At 51.0% G+C, this 18,522-nt stretch overlaps 1 protein-coding gene across 11 annotated transcripts; it reads right to left on the reverse strand.

The window, feature by feature from the left end:
• Window positions 1-1,032: 1,032 nt before the first annotated feature.
• On the reverse strand, window positions 1,033-7,481 carry ARMC5 (armadillo repeat containing 5). 11 transcript variants are annotated; one of them, XM_082714312.1, is made up of 7 exons: window positions 7,320-7,481; window positions 6,254-6,473; window positions 4,760-4,867; window positions 3,875-4,661; window positions 2,874-3,379; window positions 2,195-2,327; window positions 1,033-2,107 (listed from the first exon to the last, which is right to left on the reverse strand). In XM_082714312.1, exons 3-7 carry the CDS (start codon window positions 4,794-4,796, stop codon window positions 1,288-1,290), a joined length of 2,283 nt encoding a protein of 760 aa, XP_082570438.1. In that variant the 5' UTR covers window positions 4,797-4,867; window positions 6,254-6,473; window positions 7,320-7,481; the 3' UTR covers window positions 1,033-1,287. The 11 variants fall into 11 exon arrangements, with proteins under 11 accessions (XP_082570438.1, XP_082570434.1, XP_082570429.1 ...); XM_082714308.1 differs by lacking the exon at window positions 7,320-7,481 and adding an exon at window positions 5,398-5,876 and having other exon boundaries at window positions 2,856-3,379; window positions 6,254-6,333; XM_082714303.1 differs by lacking the exon at window positions 7,320-7,481 and adding an exon at window positions 5,398-5,876 and having other exon boundaries at window positions 5,987-6,259.
• Between the last annotated feature and the right edge of the window lie 11,041 nt (window positions 7,482-18,522).

Consider the following 18,522-nt stretch of genomic DNA (forward strand, 5'->3'; position numbering starts at 1 on the left):
CCTTCCTTCCCCGACACTGAGGTAACCCAGACCTGTTCCAAAAGAGCCCTTTCTCGAGATACTGATGAACATAGACACTCGAGACACAGAGTCCAGTCACAGCGGAACCTTCCCTGGCCTGGGACCTTGAGAAGTCAAAGTGGAAATGAACACTTAGATATGTACGGACAGACACAGTAATGTTGCAGCCACTGGACTGTGGGTCTCAATCCACATGAGTCCTGGACTGTGGCCCTCAGGCCAGCAGCAAGCTCAAGCGACCTGGGAAGCTTCTTAAAAATACCGATGCCCAGGGTATGCTTCCCTCAATCCAGTTCACTGAGGAAGGGCCTAGACATCAACATTTTTAAAAGCTCTCTGGGTGATTCTCATGCACAGCCTGAGGACAGAGAGCTGGACACAGAAGCACAGTGACAGCAAGAGCCAACCTTAGCTCCCCAGACCCAGTCCAGGCACACTCCTCAGTCAGGCTAGTGAGCTGGGATCCAGGTGATAGACAGACCCTGCCCTGAGAGACCAAAGCACAACATAAGCCCTTCCCTTGCCTGAATGCACCCAGGGCTCTGGCTCTCTCGGAGTGAAATTAAGGCAGGACCTGCCTTAGGGACTCCAGGAACACAGCAGGTCCTCCCTTAGGCCAATAGCAGAAGGCTACTTGGCCCAAGAGATGAAAACAGACCCAGACTCTGAAGGCTCAAGATGGGTGAAAGACACTCAGTTAACAGTAATGCCAAGGCCTTGGACATACTTTCCCACACTTACTGCATTCCCTCAGCCCAGCCCCTTCATCCCTGACCAGAGTCTGTGTGTCTAGGTGGGTATTTGTCTGAGCAATGAAGTTGCGTGAGCAGGAAGCAGGTTTCCCCCCACATACTCTATTCTATCCCAGGACTCCAGGAACTTACTTATTAAACTCCTACATGCCCGGGGTAGCCTATACTGAGATACAGCAACCTGAAAAAGATCCTGGTAGATTGGGGGGGGGGGGTAGGGGGAGTCCCACAGGAAAGTAAGCAGAGACACCACACAATATGAGTATCCAACCCCGAAGTTTTTAATCTCAACTCTGGAAGGCTAGGCCAGGCCAGGTGCCTGACGCCCTGGGCTGCTCTCCTGCGGGCCGCATACTCCAGCTGTGGCCTGGCCTTCTCACTCCCGCGTCTTCAGCCCACTGTCCTGGGGCAGAGCTCCATTCTCTCATCAGTCTTTGACGGTAACTTCTGCTCGGCCTCCTCTTGTGCTGCCCGGAAGGAGTCCTCCTTCATAGCCGACCCATTCCAGGGGACATCAACAGTCTACGCTGGAACCCTTGCCCCCCATTTCAACCCCCATTACCACAGCCAGTAAAGCCTCAGTCAGGGGCCCTGCCTCCTCTCCTGCTGCCTCCACAAGCCCCACTAAGGCCAAGGCCCGCTTCCGCGGGCACTGCCCTGGGCCCAGGGTCCAGCGGGCACAATGGGCAACCAACCGGGGCCGGCCCAAGCGGAATACCTCACCCACGGACTCTGGGCCACCATGGGGTCCAAGGTGGATACGGCTCACAGCCTCTTCCAGCTCCTCCTCCAGCCCAGGCAGCAAGAAACGGCCAGCAGCCTCCAGGGCCTCCTCAGCCTCTGAGCCCAGCAGGGGCTGGCCTGGTGGGGGAATTGGCCCCAGGGCCGCCCCACAGCCCCGGCAACCATGCAAGTGATGCAGGATAGGCCGGGCTGCACTGGGTGACAGGCCTCGAAGCGGCACCAGGTCCATCTGGGCTTCGGCAAAGCTGCCGGCTAGCAGAGCCCGGAAGAAAGGTGAGGCAGTAGCTGAGGCAGCGCGCCGGGCAGGGAGCCGTAGGCCCGAGTCCAGCAGGAAGTGCAGGTCAGGGGCTAGGATGGGGGCTGGGCCCAGCAGAGGTTCATAGAGGCAAGGGGATGGGGAATCTAGGTCCAGCGGGACTGGAGATAAAAGGGCTGGAATCGCCGTGGGAGACACCAGGCCTTGGAGGCAGGAAAGGGAGTCTGCAGCAAAGAAGAGGAACAGTGGATGTGGAGCTGGCCGAGTTAGTGCCGAGAGGAGGAGACGGAGGCCACCCTGGTCCAAAAGTAGCCGGCGCCACAGAGAGGGTTTCCTTTGGGAAGAAAGGTGAAAACGGGTGACAGTGCAGAATAGCAACTTTGTTCCCCTGACCCCTATGAGACACCCACATCCTCCTCACCGACAGATGAAGGGAAGGGTCAGTGCACAGGCCACACGGTCCTCAGGGCTTCCAGAGAGCAGCAGGTGAGTGAGGGCACCCACTCCAAAGGGTGATTCAGCCTGCACGGTCAAGTTCTGCAGCAACATCTCACCTGCGGAGATGAACAGAGCTGATCAGCTTGAGAGCTGATGTCCCAACTCCGGCAAAAACCTTAGGGGACGTAAGAGGGGATGACTGCAGGCCCTAGAGAGAAAGGGTCCAGATGCTAGGAAATAGAGGTCAAGGACAAGAACAAAGTGTGACGGTCAGGAAGTGCAGTCGGAACGCAGAAGACAGAGCCCGCCCTTGCAGTGCTGGGAGTAGTGGGAGGTCACGGGGCCTCAGCTGTGGGTTTTCTAATCAGGATGCCCCATGGGAAGGCAATCAGGACAATGCAGAACCAAGAGCAGATGAGATAAAGCAATACAGACAAGCACAATTCTAAGTTGTTGGGGCTACACCTGGTGTTGGGGTATCTGGGCCCCAAGACTTGGGCAGAGGATGGGGCAGAACTTTGCATCCCGGGAGTCCCTCTCCTCCTCCCATGTGCTGGCTCAAGTTGATGGTTAGGCTGGAGAAGGCAGTGAGAGCCATGAGTGGCAAGGTGAGGTTCTCGGTCCAGAACTAGAGGGGGATGGACCTCTTATGGGAGACACACCCAGCTCCCGGTGCTGGCGTCGGGCGGGCCGGGCACGTAGTGTGGGCCAGTCATCTGGGGCAACGCCTAATACAAGCCAGGCACGCAGCAGTGCGGCACCGTAGCTGCGCACGAAGGCCTCGAGACAGGCGGGGTTGCAGGTAAGGCGTGCCAGGATGCGCAGTGCACGTGGGCTCGGTGGGCCCGGCGAGCCTGTCACATAGGCCAGCAGGCCACACAGGGCTGAGCTGGTCACCAATGCCCCACTTGGGTCGGGAGCCTGGGAGAATCGGGACAGTAGCAGCAGCGCTGGCCCCTCACGGCCCCAAGGCTCCTCAGAGGTGGCTGCAGGGCTCCGCCCTGGTGTGCGCGGCGTGCGAGGCGTCCGCAGTGAGGTTGGACCCAGGGTGGGGCTGGTTGGCTCAGCTGGCTCTGGGGGTGGTGGAGGCGGGGGACATCGCTCAGGGGACCAGTCAGGAGAGATGTCTCCCGGGCCTGCGGCGTAGCCCTCAGAGATCAGCCACGACCTGCAGAGGGAGAAAGGAGAGACTGAACCCAGAGCCAAGGTAATGGAGCAGGGCCAAAAGAGCGGTCATGCAAAAACAGGTGCCTGAAGCCAGGAAGAAGACGTGGGGCCAAGGGGAGATAGGAAAGAAAGAGAAATGGGGGCAAAAAACCACCCAACTCATTTAGCAATTACTGATGCCTCTGGGCCAATTATGTGCCAAGCCCAGTATTAGGTACTGGGCACAAACAATGAACAAAACTAAAGTCCCCATCCTCCTAGAATTTATATTCTAGCGAGGGGCAAACAGAACAAAATAAAAAAGGCCCAGTGAACTGTCTGGGTCCCAAAGTTCAGAAGTGCTGGGGTAGAGCCAAGGCCAAAGGTAGACCTGGTGGTCTTGCCCAGGGAGAATGAGTCAATAATAAGAGTCCTACTGAGACCGAGTGGGGGGGGGGGATGTGGGTAGTGAAGAGCGCCAGAGCCCTGCATCCTCAGCAATCAGGTGGAGACTCGCCTTAGGCTTCGGAAGCTTCCGGCCTCTGCCCTCTCAGGGGTCCGCTCCTCAGGGAAGTCCCAAGAAGCAGCTTCTCTTCCCTCTTCTTCCTCATCACCAGCATCGCCACACAGCTGCCCAGCCAAGAGCGGTACAAGTCCCAGAGCTTGTAGCCGGCCCAGGGCTCCAGTGTCATACAGGAAGCCCACAAGGGCAGCCACGACACGAGGGTGCCAGGCACTGGCACGCGGGTCCCGCAGCAGACCCATCAATAGCTCCAAACCACCTGCATCCCGCAGCCGGGCCCGGTTGATGGCCTCCCGGCACAGCAGGCACACAGCCCGCACCAGGGGCTGCTGGGAGGCTGGGCCAGCTCCATTAGGCCCCCTACGCCGCCGGAGCTCACCTAGTAGTACCTCCACACCACCAGCATTGCCCAGTGCAGGCCGTACAAGGCCTTGGGCACACAAGTTGGCAAGGATCAGGATAGCTGCCTCTCGTACTGCCTTTTTGGGGTGGGAGGCCAAACTGACCAGTGGTCCTAGCCCCCCACCCAGACTTAGCTGCTCAGCACAGGCCCGGGAGCAACCTCGACTCAGCTCCAAGAGTGCACGCACTAGGGCCAAGGTCAGCGCAGGGTCTGGGGCAGCGGCCAGAAGCTCAGCCAGAGGGCGTACTGCCCCCTGCTGTGCCAGGGCCAGGCGGTGCTGGGGTGAGTCCGCCAGGTTGCGGAGGGCACGCACCACACTCTGCAGGCATTGGGAGTCCTGGCAGGCTGTCAGGCTCTCAACAAGCAGAGGAACAGCACCTGGAGCGGGAAGAGGAGGACAAAGAGGAAGCAAGGAGATAACCACGCCCCTCCGCCACCCCAAGCCCCAGCTGACGCCACACTCATAGCCGCCTCACCCGCAGAATGGATGTCCCCACAGCTCTCAGGTTCCATAGCTAAGTTCCCCAGAGCCCGGGCTGTTCGGTTCTGGATGCTGTCCGTCTTCACACATTGAAGAATAGTCACTGCAAGAGAATTTGGCCTCTTGAGGGTCCTACCTCTTCGTGTCTCTCTCATTAATGACCTCAAGAACGTGACCTGAGATTGTCAGGGAAGGCCTTTGGAAGAAGCTAATACCGGATAGGTCTGGAAGGTTAAATGGGTCAATATTTGTTAGGAAGATGGTGGATGCGGATGTTACAGGGCATTTCAGATTTGGAAGCGCCCCTTGCCAAGGCCCAGAATTGAGATCCAGTGTCTGTGCCGGGCCTCAGAATACCAGGCCGAGAGATCAGGCAGGACTGGAATATGAGGGCCCTGGGAACCACACAGGATCTCAAGAACAGTAGGGCTGCGATGCAGTCTGGCAACCAGATTGAGGAGAACGGATTATAGAGAAGGAACAAGGCAAGGGAAGCAGCAAGGAGGCTGTCCCCGTTGTTAAGGTGGGAGAGTGGCCTAAACCGAGTCAGCTCCCAGCACGGCCGTCCCGGGCACCAGTCCCCGAGCACGGATGCGGGAAGGGTGAATGCGGACGGACTCGGCAGAGATTCACGGTGAGGAAGAGCGGCCGATGATGCGCGTCACGCGCTAACAGCAAAGCCAGTAATTTACTGAGGACTTAATGTGCCGGGCCTCCCGCCAAACACGTTGCGGCCAATGCACAGAGGCCAGTACGTCTGTTCCAGCTCCGTCAGCCGGTGCTCCCCACAGGGCCACGGGGAGGCGCCAACTGGGCTGGTAAACAGAAAAGCCTGTTTTGTTTTTAAGATTTTATTTATTTGAGCGCGCGAGAGAGGGCGAGCAGAAGCGGGGGAAGCAGCCGACGCTCGCGGAGCAGAAAGCCGGTGCGGGGCTCGGATCAGGACCTGAGCCCAAGGCGGGCCGGGCCGACCGAGCACCCAGGGCCCCGCGTGTTCTCCTCCGTTCGGATTTGTTCTTCTCGCGCTGGTTTTTAGGGACTCGCAGTGCCAGCCCGTCCTGGGACCTCCGGCGGTGGGAGGGCGCGATCCCTCCACAGTGGGTGCTTTCTCACTGCAGACACAGGACACTTTCCGGCCCCCGGTCGTGGAACGGTCGCCCTCTGCAGGGCCACGCCGTAGGCATTAAGTGTCTGCTATAAACCCTACAACCTCATAAATCACCTACAAGTCACCGCATCACCCCTGGCCTCCACCGGCCCGGATTCCAGGAGGCCATCGACACCCAGGTCCTGGCTGCAACGCTCTGATCTGCTCAGGTTCAGGCGTCATCTCTACAGAAGGCCGGAGGGTTGGAGAGGCACGGGGGTCTCCGCTCGGAAAGGTCCCGCCTTCCCGCGGCACCACGAAGAGCTCAAAACCCCGCCCAGGCCCGGAGCCAGAAGTTGCAGCGCGCGGAACCCTTCCAGGAGAGGAGGGCGGGGCACTTACCCAAAGGGAGGATGCCTCCGAGCCTGCGCACTTCAGCCCGGCACGCCCCTTCCGTACAGCAGTTGGCTAGGATGCTGAGCGCCAAGTCCAGAGTCTTGCGCAGGCGCGCTGGTGGCGAGGGCGCCGACGCCGCCGCAGCGGAGGGGGTAGGGCCCGGCGAAGGGGCGGGGCCAGCAGAAGTCGCTGACTCGACGGACGAGGGGGCGGAGCCGGCGCCAGCCTGGGACGGGGCGGGACCCGCTGCAGCCGCTCGCCGTAGCAGAGCGAGAAGGGGGCGGAGCCCGCCGCGCGCCCGGAAGCGCTCGATTCCCGCTGCAGCCTTGACGTGGCGCGTGCGGAGGGCTAAGAGCGCACGGCCCAAGGGTGTCTCGTTGGTAGCTGTGTCCTTTCCCCCACCTAGACCCTCCCCGGCCGCCGCCGTGAGCTGCGCGAGGCAGAACGAGAGCGAGTCCGTGAGGGTCGGTTTCGCAGCCGCCATCTTGGCTCAAGCCTAAGGCTCCGCCCCCCTCCTCGCCGCTCCTCCAGAGGAGCGGAACTGGAGGAGAGGGGCGTGGCCAGGCACCTCCTCTCTGACGCCTTTTAAGTGGCGCCACCGCAGTTATTTGGCAAGTTGGAAGTTGTAGTTCTCGATCCCGGGACTCTAGACGGTCGCGGAAGGCACTAGAGAGTAGTGGTTATCTAATCGCTGAGCAAACCCAAGCGCGTGTGGTGCACGCTGGGGTATGTGGTCGGCGCCGGGCCGAGCGCGCCTGCGTTAGGACAGAGGAGGAGTCCAGGGGGCTCGCAGCGGACTGGTTCCTTTGGAGAACCCAGACATCCGACCTGGGGCCTCGGGACCGTGCGGCTCCAGGGGGCGTGGCTACTCCACCCCCCCACCCGGCGTGTTCACTACAGCGACCGCCTTTTCCTTCCAGCTCGCTTCCCTGCCCCACAGGGATCGCCCGGCCACCGACGTCCGCGCTGACGGGCTCAGACTCGGAAGCCAGGCCCGCAGGATGAAGCGCCTGACAGCGGCGGCCGATGGGAAGCTCTTGCTCAGTTAGGTGAATGAGAGGGTTAAACCTACCGAGACCGGGCGCTGCCACTTCCTAGAGCGGCATTTCCGGTTCCGGGGCCGGCCCCGGGCCCCACCCCACCCTGGGTGGGGAAAGGCTCGCGGCGACCCTCCCCTTCCGAGCGGAGTGGCTGGCGTCTAGGAAAGCTTTCTTCGCTGCGCCGTAGTGCGCGTCGCCGGAAGTGGCGAGGGGAGCCGGAGGGTGCGGCGCGGTCGGGGAGGTGGACGTCGGATCCTGGGGCGCCCGGAGCTCCGCGCCCCGCCCCGCCGTGTGCACGCCCCAGCCAGCCTCCTGGGAGACAGGCCCTGAATGCCGGTGGCGGTCAGGCTCTGGCCCAGGGAGGAAGCCGTTAGCCGGACCAACTGCCTTGCGCTCCCCAAGGCCGTGGAGTGTGGGAGGTGCGCTGACCGGAGCCCGCTTCCCGGGCCTCTTTCACGCAGAAGTGATGTGGGAAACAAAGGCGGAAGAGAAGTGGTTCCACTTTCTTGCTGCCCGCAGACCCCGGGCAAGTCCGTGAGAGAGGCAGAGGGACATTCCTCTAGGGACTCGACGGCCTCAGTGTTACTGCTGGGCTGAGGGCCAAGGGCGATCCTAGCTCCACCCAACCCCACCCCCGCCGTGCTCAGGATCCTGTAAATCTATTTTAACATACAAAAACTCTTTAGAAACTTCCTTTAGCTCTGTCCCCTAAGCTACATGTTAGCAATCGTCCCCCAAGCATATGACCCACTGATCCACATCTTCAGGGCCTCACGTCTAAGTTTCCACTAAACAGTAGTGGTCTTTCCTAGTAACAGCTAGCCCCCGCAGGATCCTGGAATCCTTGTTTCCAAAATACCTGGGAGGCTTACACTAGCCCTAACCCTCTCCCAACTTGAAAGTATAGAATGGGCCACTCCTCATGACCCCATGGCAGCTCTTTCTGCTCACAGGTCATGTCCCTGTACTTTAAATAAAACTACCTTTTTGCACCAGACATGTTTCAAGAATTCTTCCTTGGCCATCAGCTTTGAACCCTAACCTCTCCCACACATCAAAAGCAGCCATGCAGGTAAGAATCCCTACTGTTGTTCGGAGTGTGACAAAAGTTTCCAACGTGGCTCAGATCTAGTTAAGCGCTACCAGGTACACACTGGTCAGAGCCTATACCTCTGCCCTGAGTCTGGCCGTTGCTTCAGCCTCAGCTCCAACCCTGTGCAACACCGTGGTTTCCCACTCAGGCCTCCAGCCCTACAAGTTCCATAAGCTCCTGGAGTACAGGGAGGCTTTTGGCTGCGGCTTCAACCTGGTTAAACACCAACAGAGCACATCAGTGAATAGCCCCATACCTGCTGAGTGTGATAAGACTTTGAGCATTAGGTCCATTCTAATCCAGCACCAGCTCACACAGAAGGGCAAGAAGCCCTACGGCTATGGGGACTGCAGTAAGAGCTTCAGCCTTAGCTCTTAAGTTTTTGTAGGTCCAGCACTCACACAGGGATGTGCAGCCCTTACTGCTGTGCCTGGTCTTGTGCCAGCTTTGGGCACAGCTTTTATATGCTCAAGTACCAGCATTCACACACTGGAGAGACTCCTTGTAATTGCAATGAATGTGGCAAGAAGTTCACCAAAAGCTCATACTGTCTATGGCACCAGCATACTCATAAATGACTAAGCATTGTCGTGGCTTTGGTGAGCACACCCAAATCATTGAGCACCAGTGCATCCACTTGGGTGAGCAACCCTATGCCTGCTCAGAATGTGGCGAAAGCTACTACCACAGCTCCGTGCTCCTTAAACACCAGAGCTCGCACACAGGCCAGATGCCCTATAAATGCTCCAGTTGCAGCAAGAGTTTTGTAGACAGTTCAGATCTGCTTCAGCACCAACATACTCACAAGCCATAAGCCTTATGCTTGCAGTGAGTGTGGCAAGAGCTTCACCCGAGTTCCCACCTGCTCATCCACCAGCTGGCCCACAGTGATGAGAAGCCCTGTGTCTGCAGTGTGGCATTTACCAGCAGCTCCAGCCTGGGCCAGCACCAATAGATGCAGCAGAGCAGCTGCCCCGCCGTTATCCCTGGCAACTTCCAAACTGGTTCTAACTTTGGTCCAGTCCTCAAGGAGCCTGAGCATCACTAAGTAAATCTTCTTCCTGCTCCTCTAGGGCTGTTGATTCATGAACTGAATCAGGGAAATCCAGGCTGGAAGAATTAGAACAGTAGAGCCTTCAAAGAGCCTTCCTCCAAAAGAAGGCTTAGCCCTGTTTTTCGAGGCCCCAGAGACAGAACCCCAGCTGGAGGCAGTGTTTTGCATGGTAGGAGCTACCCTTGACTGGCCCACCTGCTTCCAGAGGTAGGAGACCTTTGGCTGCTGCTAACCAGATCCCTTTACAGGCCTAAGGAATGATGGGATTAATCATTCCAAGAGTAACAACTGCCTCCTCCCAGAGGAGTGGAACCAGATGTCGGGCACTCCTGTGAGGAACACAGTTTGTGGGGGGTACCTAACCTCCATAGGGGATCAAAAGGAAGTCTGGGTTCTGGCAGAAGGACCAGAGAATTTGTACCTGGGAATGCTATGTGAACTCTGGGGATGTGACCCCGTGAAAGGACAGTCTTTATGGAGTAAAGCTAGGGCTGGTGGGCCCAGAGCCAAACCAAAGGACCGGGAGACCTGTCTGTTGTGACATTTTTAGGCAGTAACAAATGGCCCAAGGTTTGCCATCTGCCCCTTTCCCTTCTCTAATCCCTTCTGTTGTGGGGTCCCCAGATCCTTTGTCAGATCCCTCCACAGAGAAAAGGTGGTAAAGTTTCACTTGTGCATCTCATAAAGTTCACATTGAAAACTGAATGTGGCTCTTTTGCTTGGGCATTGGAGAGCGTTTCCTAAATAAATGCAATTTTGGGGGGAAAACTTATAGAAGCCAGAGGGAGGCTTCCCAAAGCACTACATCATCTATTCCCAGAGCAGAGTCCAAGCTGTGAGGGACTTCTTTTTCCTTCCCATAACTGCTGTGTTCCTGGGAGAAGCCCCGGCGAGTCTTTATGAGGTTGGAAGAGGCTTAATGCCCACCCTTGTGTAACCTTCCACCATCAGCCCCATGCATGCAGCACACTATCCCCAAATTTTGCCTCCTTTTATCAGGTTTGCTGCATCTGGAATTATACTTAGGTATAATAGGAGTAAAGGAAAGGAATGTGGAGCAACCCCTCTCTCAGCTTCTAACAGAATGTCCAGGTCTCTCTCTTCCTAGCTATGTGAGCTTGGACAGGCCTACCTCTTCTGATCTTAAGTTTCTTCATGTATAATACAGGAATGATGACGGCTGCCTCTCAGCATTGTGTTGAGGATCCATGCGATCATGCTCATGATGGACCTGGGCAAAGGGGTGACTCTAAACCTCAGCTCTCCTATATCCTTCAAGTCTGGAGCATTTTTGCTAGTAGTGTCAGTTAAGGAAAGCACCATACCAGCTCGTGTGCTAGCTCCCCCATAAAGTTACAGAAAAGAGCAAGCAGACTTTGTCCTGGGATAGCTTGGTATCATGAAGGAGACGGACTCAGGACCGTTAATAACACGGAATGGACAATCCCGGCAGTGGAGAAAAGAGCTTGCCAGGACCAATCCGCGAGGCTTCACTGAGGTAACATCGGATTAATACTACCCGTCTCCTCAAGCTGGGAGCAACATGGGGATGGGCACGGGGACTTCCCTTGATGAGGGGAAGGATTCTTGCTATGTTTCCCATCAGTGGCACTTCAAAGAGCACAAGCTAGGGTCTGAGTCGAAGGCCTGAATCCCCAGCACATGCAGAATTGGCACTCAGTAAATAGTTGTTACCATAGGGTCCTGCTTATACTGCTTACCTGTGTTGGGTCGTTCCTTCTTCAAAGCTCTATTACGTGTGCTACAAAATCTGTAATTGCATACGAATATTAGGTATATGGTAGAGTTAGGCCTGGGAGATTTGTTTGCAAATCTTTGGAAGCTAATTTCTCACATTAAGGCAAGTATTTCTGGGCTCCGTCTCCTCTCAAATTGCTATGTGCTAGTAAATCTCTTATCTCCTCCTTTAGGCAATATTTATTTATTTATTTATTTATTTATTTTAGTGTGTGTATTGCTTTTATAATCCTAAAAAGATTAAAGTTGGGGTGTCTGGGTGGCACAGTCTGTTAAGTGTACAACTGTTGGTTTTGACTCAGGTCTGATCTCTGAGTTGTGAGATGGAGACCCACATTGGGCTCTGCACCCAGCAGGGAGTCTGACTGAGTTTCTCTTTCACTTTCCCACTGCCCCTCCCTAGCCCCTCTAAAATAAATATATCTTTTTAAAAACATTAAATTCATATGATGATGACTGTTATCCATTTATCCCTCATCTATGGAGAAATTAAAATACATCAGTGTTTATTTTAAATGGTTTTTACTACAAGAAGAATAATTGTTTATTTATTTATTTTTAAAAAGATTTTATTTATTTGGCAGACAGAGATGACAAGTAGGCAGAGAGGCAGGCAGAGAAAGAGGGGGAAGCAGGCTCCCCGCTGAGCAGAGAGCCGGATGTGGGACTCGATCCCAGGACCCTGGGGTCCTGAGCCGAAGGCAGAGGCTTTAACCCACTGAGCCACCCAGGCGCCCCAAGGATAATTGTTTAAATAAACACACATACACAGTAAAATTCAAAACACACAGTGAAGTTTGCTGTCTCTGGTCTAAGCACTGTGTGTGTGTGTGTGTGCGCGCGCACGCATATTTACACAATGGAGCCAATATTTAAATCAGGAGATTTCACATCCCAACCTAGATTTCTAGTTTGGTGTTTTGGGGAGGAGAGTGGGGAGGTAGGCCAGAAAATAACTCATTCCAGGTGCAGGGTTGAAGTTCCCAGGGCTATTAACTTCGGGTGAATCCTTGGGCAGGGGTAGAGACTAGCGGATCATTCAGAAGCAAGTTAGGGTGTGGTTAGCCAGATCTAAAACATACAGAGAGCGGGGCTCAGGGATTTTCCTGATCGCAGCTCTTCATGGAGAGTGAGAGAGGGAGAAGGGGCAAAGAAGTCCAGGAATAAGACAGACTCCTCTAACGTAGCAGGACACTCCCCTCTCCACCTTACCTGCTGTCTGATTTTAATCTTAGTGGTATGAAGATTTCTGGGAATGTCTGAGGTATGTCCTAGGTTAAGGGCTAGAACTCATGGCTTAAGAATCTCTGATTTCTGGGAAATACCCATGGAGCCTGTCTCCCCCCACATGCTGTTCCAAGTCCTGAACATACTGCATCTCTCCTCCTGCTTTAGCCCTTGTGCTGCAGTTGCTCAGAGTTGGAAGGGAGGTGAGGAGTGACAGAGCCTCATTTGGGCCATGACTGTGAAGAACTTGAGGATGGAGAAGCTTCATGAAAGAGTAGTAGCCCTCACTCCTGTTATCATGTCTGAGCACAGTTCTGACCCAGAGGGCTCCCTGTTTCTCCCTAGAGTTAGCTGGAAGATGCCAGGATTGGAAATCCAGCACCCATAGCTCAAGATACCTGCCACCAGAGAATCCCACACTTCTCTCCTGGACCCCACGGGTCCCACCAACACAACTCATTTACCTCTCTCCACCAGTGTAAGTTCTCTGAGCTAACCACAGACCCTAAGTTCCTAGAGGTTCCCTAACTGATAAAGAGAATGTCCTACCATGTATGATATGTTCTTGTGCTGGAGTGCAAAATCTCCTGCACTGGGGACTGGGCACAGGCTTGCAGACCAGTAGTGGTGGGTAAAGGACTTTAGGGGAGCCCCCAAACTGAAACCTGGAGCTGAGGGGGTATGCGTACAAACTGGGGGTGGCTGGTGGTCTTAGAAGCATAAAGGCTAGAGACTTGCCTGAACCTGGAAGCGAGGACTGGGAATACTGCTGTGGGGCACACATTGTAGGACGCTGAGGTTTTGAGCAGGACAGACAAAACAGAAGCAGTGTGGCCTACAGGGCTCACTAAAGAACAGACTGTGATCTCTCTGTTCTGAGATAGAAGTTTGGTTACAGTCACGCCTGCTCTGACTCTTGGAAGATACATGGAAAACTCCAGGGAGAGACCCCAGAGAACAAAAGCCCCCAAAAACCAGGTTTCACTGAGCCCATCCCCCGCCCACAGGATGCAGAGCAACTCTGCCCAAACAGGGTTACCTGGGTATCAGCACAGCAGGCTCCTCCCCCAGAAGACAGACTGAAAGATCAAGAGGCTGAGAACCTTAAGGTCCCTATAAAACAGGTGCATCTTGCTTCAGTTGTGGTCAATAATCTGGATTCTGTACATTCCCTCAACCACTCCTCAACAGAACGACTAAGAGGAGGAACTCCCAACACAGGAAAAATTCAGACTGTGACCCCTGCCACAGAAATAAAGGGTATGGATACAAGCAAGATGTTGGATATAGACTCCAGGGTAACAGTTATGCAGACAATAGCAAGGTTGGAGAAAACCATTAATGGCAATATAGATTCTAAAGGCAGAAGTGAGAGCTGATCTGGCAGAAATTAAAAATACTATCAATGAGATCCAATCTAATCTAAATACTCTAACAGCTAGGGTAAATGAGGCAGAATAAAGAATTAGTCACCTAGAAGACGAACTGATAGAAAAGAAGAATCAGGAGAAGGCTTGCAACAAATAGCTTAGAATCCATGAAAACAGAATTTGAGAAATAAATACTGCCACAAAACATTCCAAGGTGGGAATTATTGGGATCCCTAAGTGGACGGACAAAAAGAGAGGAGTAGAAGACATATTTGACCAAATCCTAGCTGAGAACTTCCCTGATCTGGGGAATTAAATGAGCATTTGTGTTCTAGAGGCAGAGAGAACACTTCCCAAGATCAAGGAGAGCAGACCGATGCCCAGGCATGTTATAGTGAAATTCACAAATCTTAAAACCAGGGAAACCATCTTAAGGGCAGTTAGGGGGAAGAGAATCCTTATGTACAGAGGGAAGGACATTGGAATAACATCAGATCTGTCCCCAGAAACCTGGCAAGCCAGAAAGAGCTGGCAAGACATTTCAAAGTGCTAAATAAGATGAACGTGCAGCCAAGAATACTTCACCTGGCAAGGCTGTTAGAATGGGTGGAGACATAAAGAGCTTCCAAGACCAGCAAAAACTGAAAGAAAAGGTGACCACTTGCTGGCCCTGCAAGAAATATTAGGGGAGTTCTAAAAAAGGAGAAAGACGTCAAGAGTGATACAGATCAGAAATTTACAGAGACAATCTATACAAACAAGGGCCTCACAGGCAACATGATGACAATAAAATCATATCTATCAATAAGCATTCTCAACATGAATGGCCTAAATGCTCCCATGAAATGGCACAGGGTTGCAGATTGGATGAAAAGACAGAACCCATCCATATGCTGTCTACAAGAGACTCGTTTTTGAACCTAAAGATACACGCAGACTGAAAGTAAAGGGAAGGAGAGCCATCTTTCATGCCAACTGACTTCAAAAGAAAGCTGAGTAGTAATTCTCATATCAAACAAACTAGATTTTAAGCTAAAGACTGTAATCAGAGATACAGAAGGACATCATATCATTCTAAATGGTCTATCCAACAAGAAGACCTAACAATTGTAAATATCTATGCCCCCAACATGGGAGCAGCCAACTACAAGCCAACTGTTAACCAAAATAAAGAGACATATTGATAATAATAATATGTTAATTGTAGGAGACCTTAATACTCCACTCTCAGCAACAGATAGATCATCTAAGCAAAAAATAAAGAAAGAAACAAGAGTTTTGAATGACACACTGGAGCAGATGGACCTCATAGATATATACAGAATATTCCACCCTAAAGTAGCAGAATACTCATTCTTCTTGAATGCATGTGGAACGTTCTCCAGAATAGACACATACTGGATCACAAATCAGGGCTCAACTGACACTGAAAGATTGAGATTATCCCTTGCATATTCTCAGACCACAGTGCTTTCAAACTGAAACTCAATCACAAGAAAAAGTTTGGAAGAAATTCAAACAATTAGAAGTTAAAGACCATCCTGCTCAAGAATGTTTGGATCAACCAGGAAATCAAAGAAGAACTTAAACAATTCATGGAAACCAATGAGAAAGAAAACACATTGGTCCAAAAATTATGGGATGCTCCAAAGGTGGTCCTAAGGGAGAGATACATAGCCATCCAAGCCTCACTCAAAAAATGGAAAAATCCCAAATACACACCTTAAAGAACTGGGGAATAACAACAAATTAAACCTAACCCATGCACAAGAAGGGAAATAACTAAGATTAGAGTAGAGATCAATGAAGCAGAAACCAGAAATATAGTAGAGCACATCAATGAAACTAGAAGCTGGTTCTTTGAAAGAATTAATAAGATCAATAAACCACTGGCCAGACTTATTAAAAAAAATAGAAAGGATCCAAATCAATAAAATCATGAATGAAATGGGAGAGATCATGACTAAAACCAAGGGAATAGAAACAATCACCCAGAAATTATTATCAACAGCTGTATGCCAATAAGTTAAGCAACCTAGAGGAAATGGATGCATTCCTGGAAACCTATAAACTTCCCAGACTGAAACAGGAAGAAATTGACAACTTGAATAGACCAATATCTGGTAACGAGATTGAAGCAGTGATCAAAAACCTCCCCATGAATAAGAGTCCAGGACCTGACGGATTCCCTAGAGAATTCTACAAAACATTCAAAGAAGTAATATCTATACTCCTGACACTGTTTCAAAAAAAATAGAAACTCAAGGAAAACTTCTGAATTTTTTCTATGAGGCCAGCATTACCCTGATCCCAAAAGCAGGCAAAGACCCAATCAAAAAGGGAATTACAGACCAATATCCCTGATGAATATAGTTGCTAAAATTCTCAACAGGATCCTAGCTAATAGGATCCAAGAGTACATCAAAAGGATTATATACCAAGACCAGGTGGGATTTATCCCTGGTTTGCAAGGGTGGTTCAACATTCACAAATCAATCAATGTCATAGAACAAATCAATGAAAGAAGAGACAAGAACCACGTGGTCCTCTCAATTGATACAGAAAAAAAATTTGACAAAATACAGCATGCATTCCTAATGAAAACTCTTTAGATACAGGGATAGAGGCAATATACCTCAACATCATAAAAACCATCTATGAAAAGCCCACAGCAAATATCATTCTCAATGGGGGAAAAACTGAGAACTTTTCCTTTAAGGTCAGGAACAGGATAGGAATGCCCATCTCACCATTATTGTTAAACATAGTACTAGAAGTCCTAGCCTCAGCAATCAAACAACAAAAAGAAATAAAATGCATTCAAATTGGCAAAGAAGAATCACACTCTCTCTCTTTGCAGATGACATGATACTTTATGTAGAAAACCCAAAGACTCCACCCCCAAATTGCTAGAATTCATACAGCAATTCAGCAACGTGGCAGGATACAAAATCAGTGCACAGATATCAGTTGCATTTCTATACACTAACAGAGTGACTGAAGAAACAGCAATTAAGGAGTCGATCCCATTTACAATTTCACCAAAATCATAAGATACCTAGGAACAAACCTAACCAAGGAGGTAAAGGATCTGTATTCTAGAAACTACAGAATACTTATGAAAGAAATTGAAGAAGGCAAAAGCAGAAAAGCATTCCATGCTCATGGATTGGAAGAATAAACATTATTAAAATATCTATAATTCTCAGAGCAATCTACACATTCAATACAATCTCTATCAAAATACCATTGACCCTTTTTCACAGAGCTGGATCAAACAATCCTAAAATTTGTCTGGAACCAGAAAAAAAGCCTGAATCACCAAGGAAATGTTGACAAAGAAAACCAAAGCTAGGTCATCATGTTGCCTGACTTCAAGGTATATTACAAAGCTGTAATAATCAAGACAACATGGTGTTCACACAAAACCAGACACATAGATCAATCGAACAGGATAGAGTGCCCAGAAATGGATCTTCAACTCTATGGTCAACTTATATTCAACAAAGCAGGAAAGAGTCTCCAATGGAAATCAGACAGTCTTTTCAACAAATGGTGCTGGGAAAACTGGATAGCCACATGTAGAAGAATGAAAATCAGCTATTCTTTTACACAATCCACAAAGATAAACTCTAAATGGATGAAAGACCTCAATGTGAGACAGGAATCCATCAACATCCTAGAGAAGAACATAGGCAGAACATACTGCCTATGTTGTGGTCGGCATCAGCCACAACAACTTCTTTCAAGACAAATCTCCAAAGGGAAGGGAAACAAAAGTGAAAATGAACTTTTGGGACTTCATCAAGAGAAAAAGCTTCTGCAAAGCAAAGGAAACCATCGACAAAACAAAGAGGCAACCTACATAATGAAAAACGATATTTGCAAATGACATTACAGACAAAGGGCTGTATCCAAGATCTATAAAGAACTTCTCAAACTCAACACCCAAAAAACACATTATCAAGTCAAAAAATGGGCAGAAGACACGAGCAGACACTTCTCCAAAAAAGACATACAAATGGCGAACAGACACATGAAAAAATGTTTAGCCGTCATCACTAGCCGTCAAAAAAATTCAAATCAGAACCATCTCAGGTGAATGAGATGTCACCTTACATCAGTCAGAATGCCTAAAATAAATAAGACAGGAAACATCAAGTAATGGCGAGGATGTGGAGAAAGAGGAACCCTCTTACACTGTTGGTGGGAATGCAAGATGTTACAGTAACTATGGAAAACAGTAGGGAGGTTTCTCAAGATGTTAAGAATAGAACTACCCTACTACCCAGCAATTGCACTACTAAGAATTTACCCCAAAGATACAGACATGGTGAAAAGAATGGGCATATGCACCCCAATGTTCAGAGCAGCAATGTCCACAATAGTCAAACTGTGAAAGGAGCTGAGATGCCCTTCAACAGATGAATGGATAAAGAAGTTGTGGTCCATAAATACAATGGAATATCACTCAGCCATCAGGAAATATGAATACCCACCATTTGCATCAACATGGATGGAACTAGAAGGGATTATGCTATGTGAAATAAGTCAAGCAGAGAAAGATAATTACCATATGATTTCATTCATATGCGGAACATAAGTAATAGCACAGAGGACCATAGGGGGAGGGGGGGAAACTGAAGAAGGAAAAATCAGAGATGGAGAGAAACCATGAGAGACTATGAACTCCAGGAAACGAACTGAGGGTTTCAGAAGAGGGGGGAATGGGG

Source organism: Mustela nivalis, assembly GCF_964662115.1.
Source record: "Mustela nivalis genome assembly, chromosome: 19".
NCBI lineage: Eukaryota > Metazoa > Chordata > Mammalia > Carnivora > Mustelidae > Mustela > Mustela nivalis.

What these genes read in the sequence shown, in the direction of transcription:
- ARMC5 (XM_082714302.1), bottom strand. Translation starts at nt 6,731, where the DNA reads ATGGCGGCTGCGAAACCGACCCTCACGGACTCGCTCTCGTTCTGCCTC. An exon ending in GGAAGCTTCCGAAGCCTAAG is followed by an intron (nt 3,380 to 3,874) that starts GCGAGTCTCCAC and finishes CTCCCTCTGCAG; the next exon opens with GTCGTGGCTGATCTCTGAGG. An exon ending in ACCCTTCCCTTCATCTGTCG is followed by an intron (nt 2,108 to 2,194) that starts GTGAGGAGGATG and finishes TTCTTCCCAAAG; the next exon opens with GAAACCCTCTCTGTGGCGCC.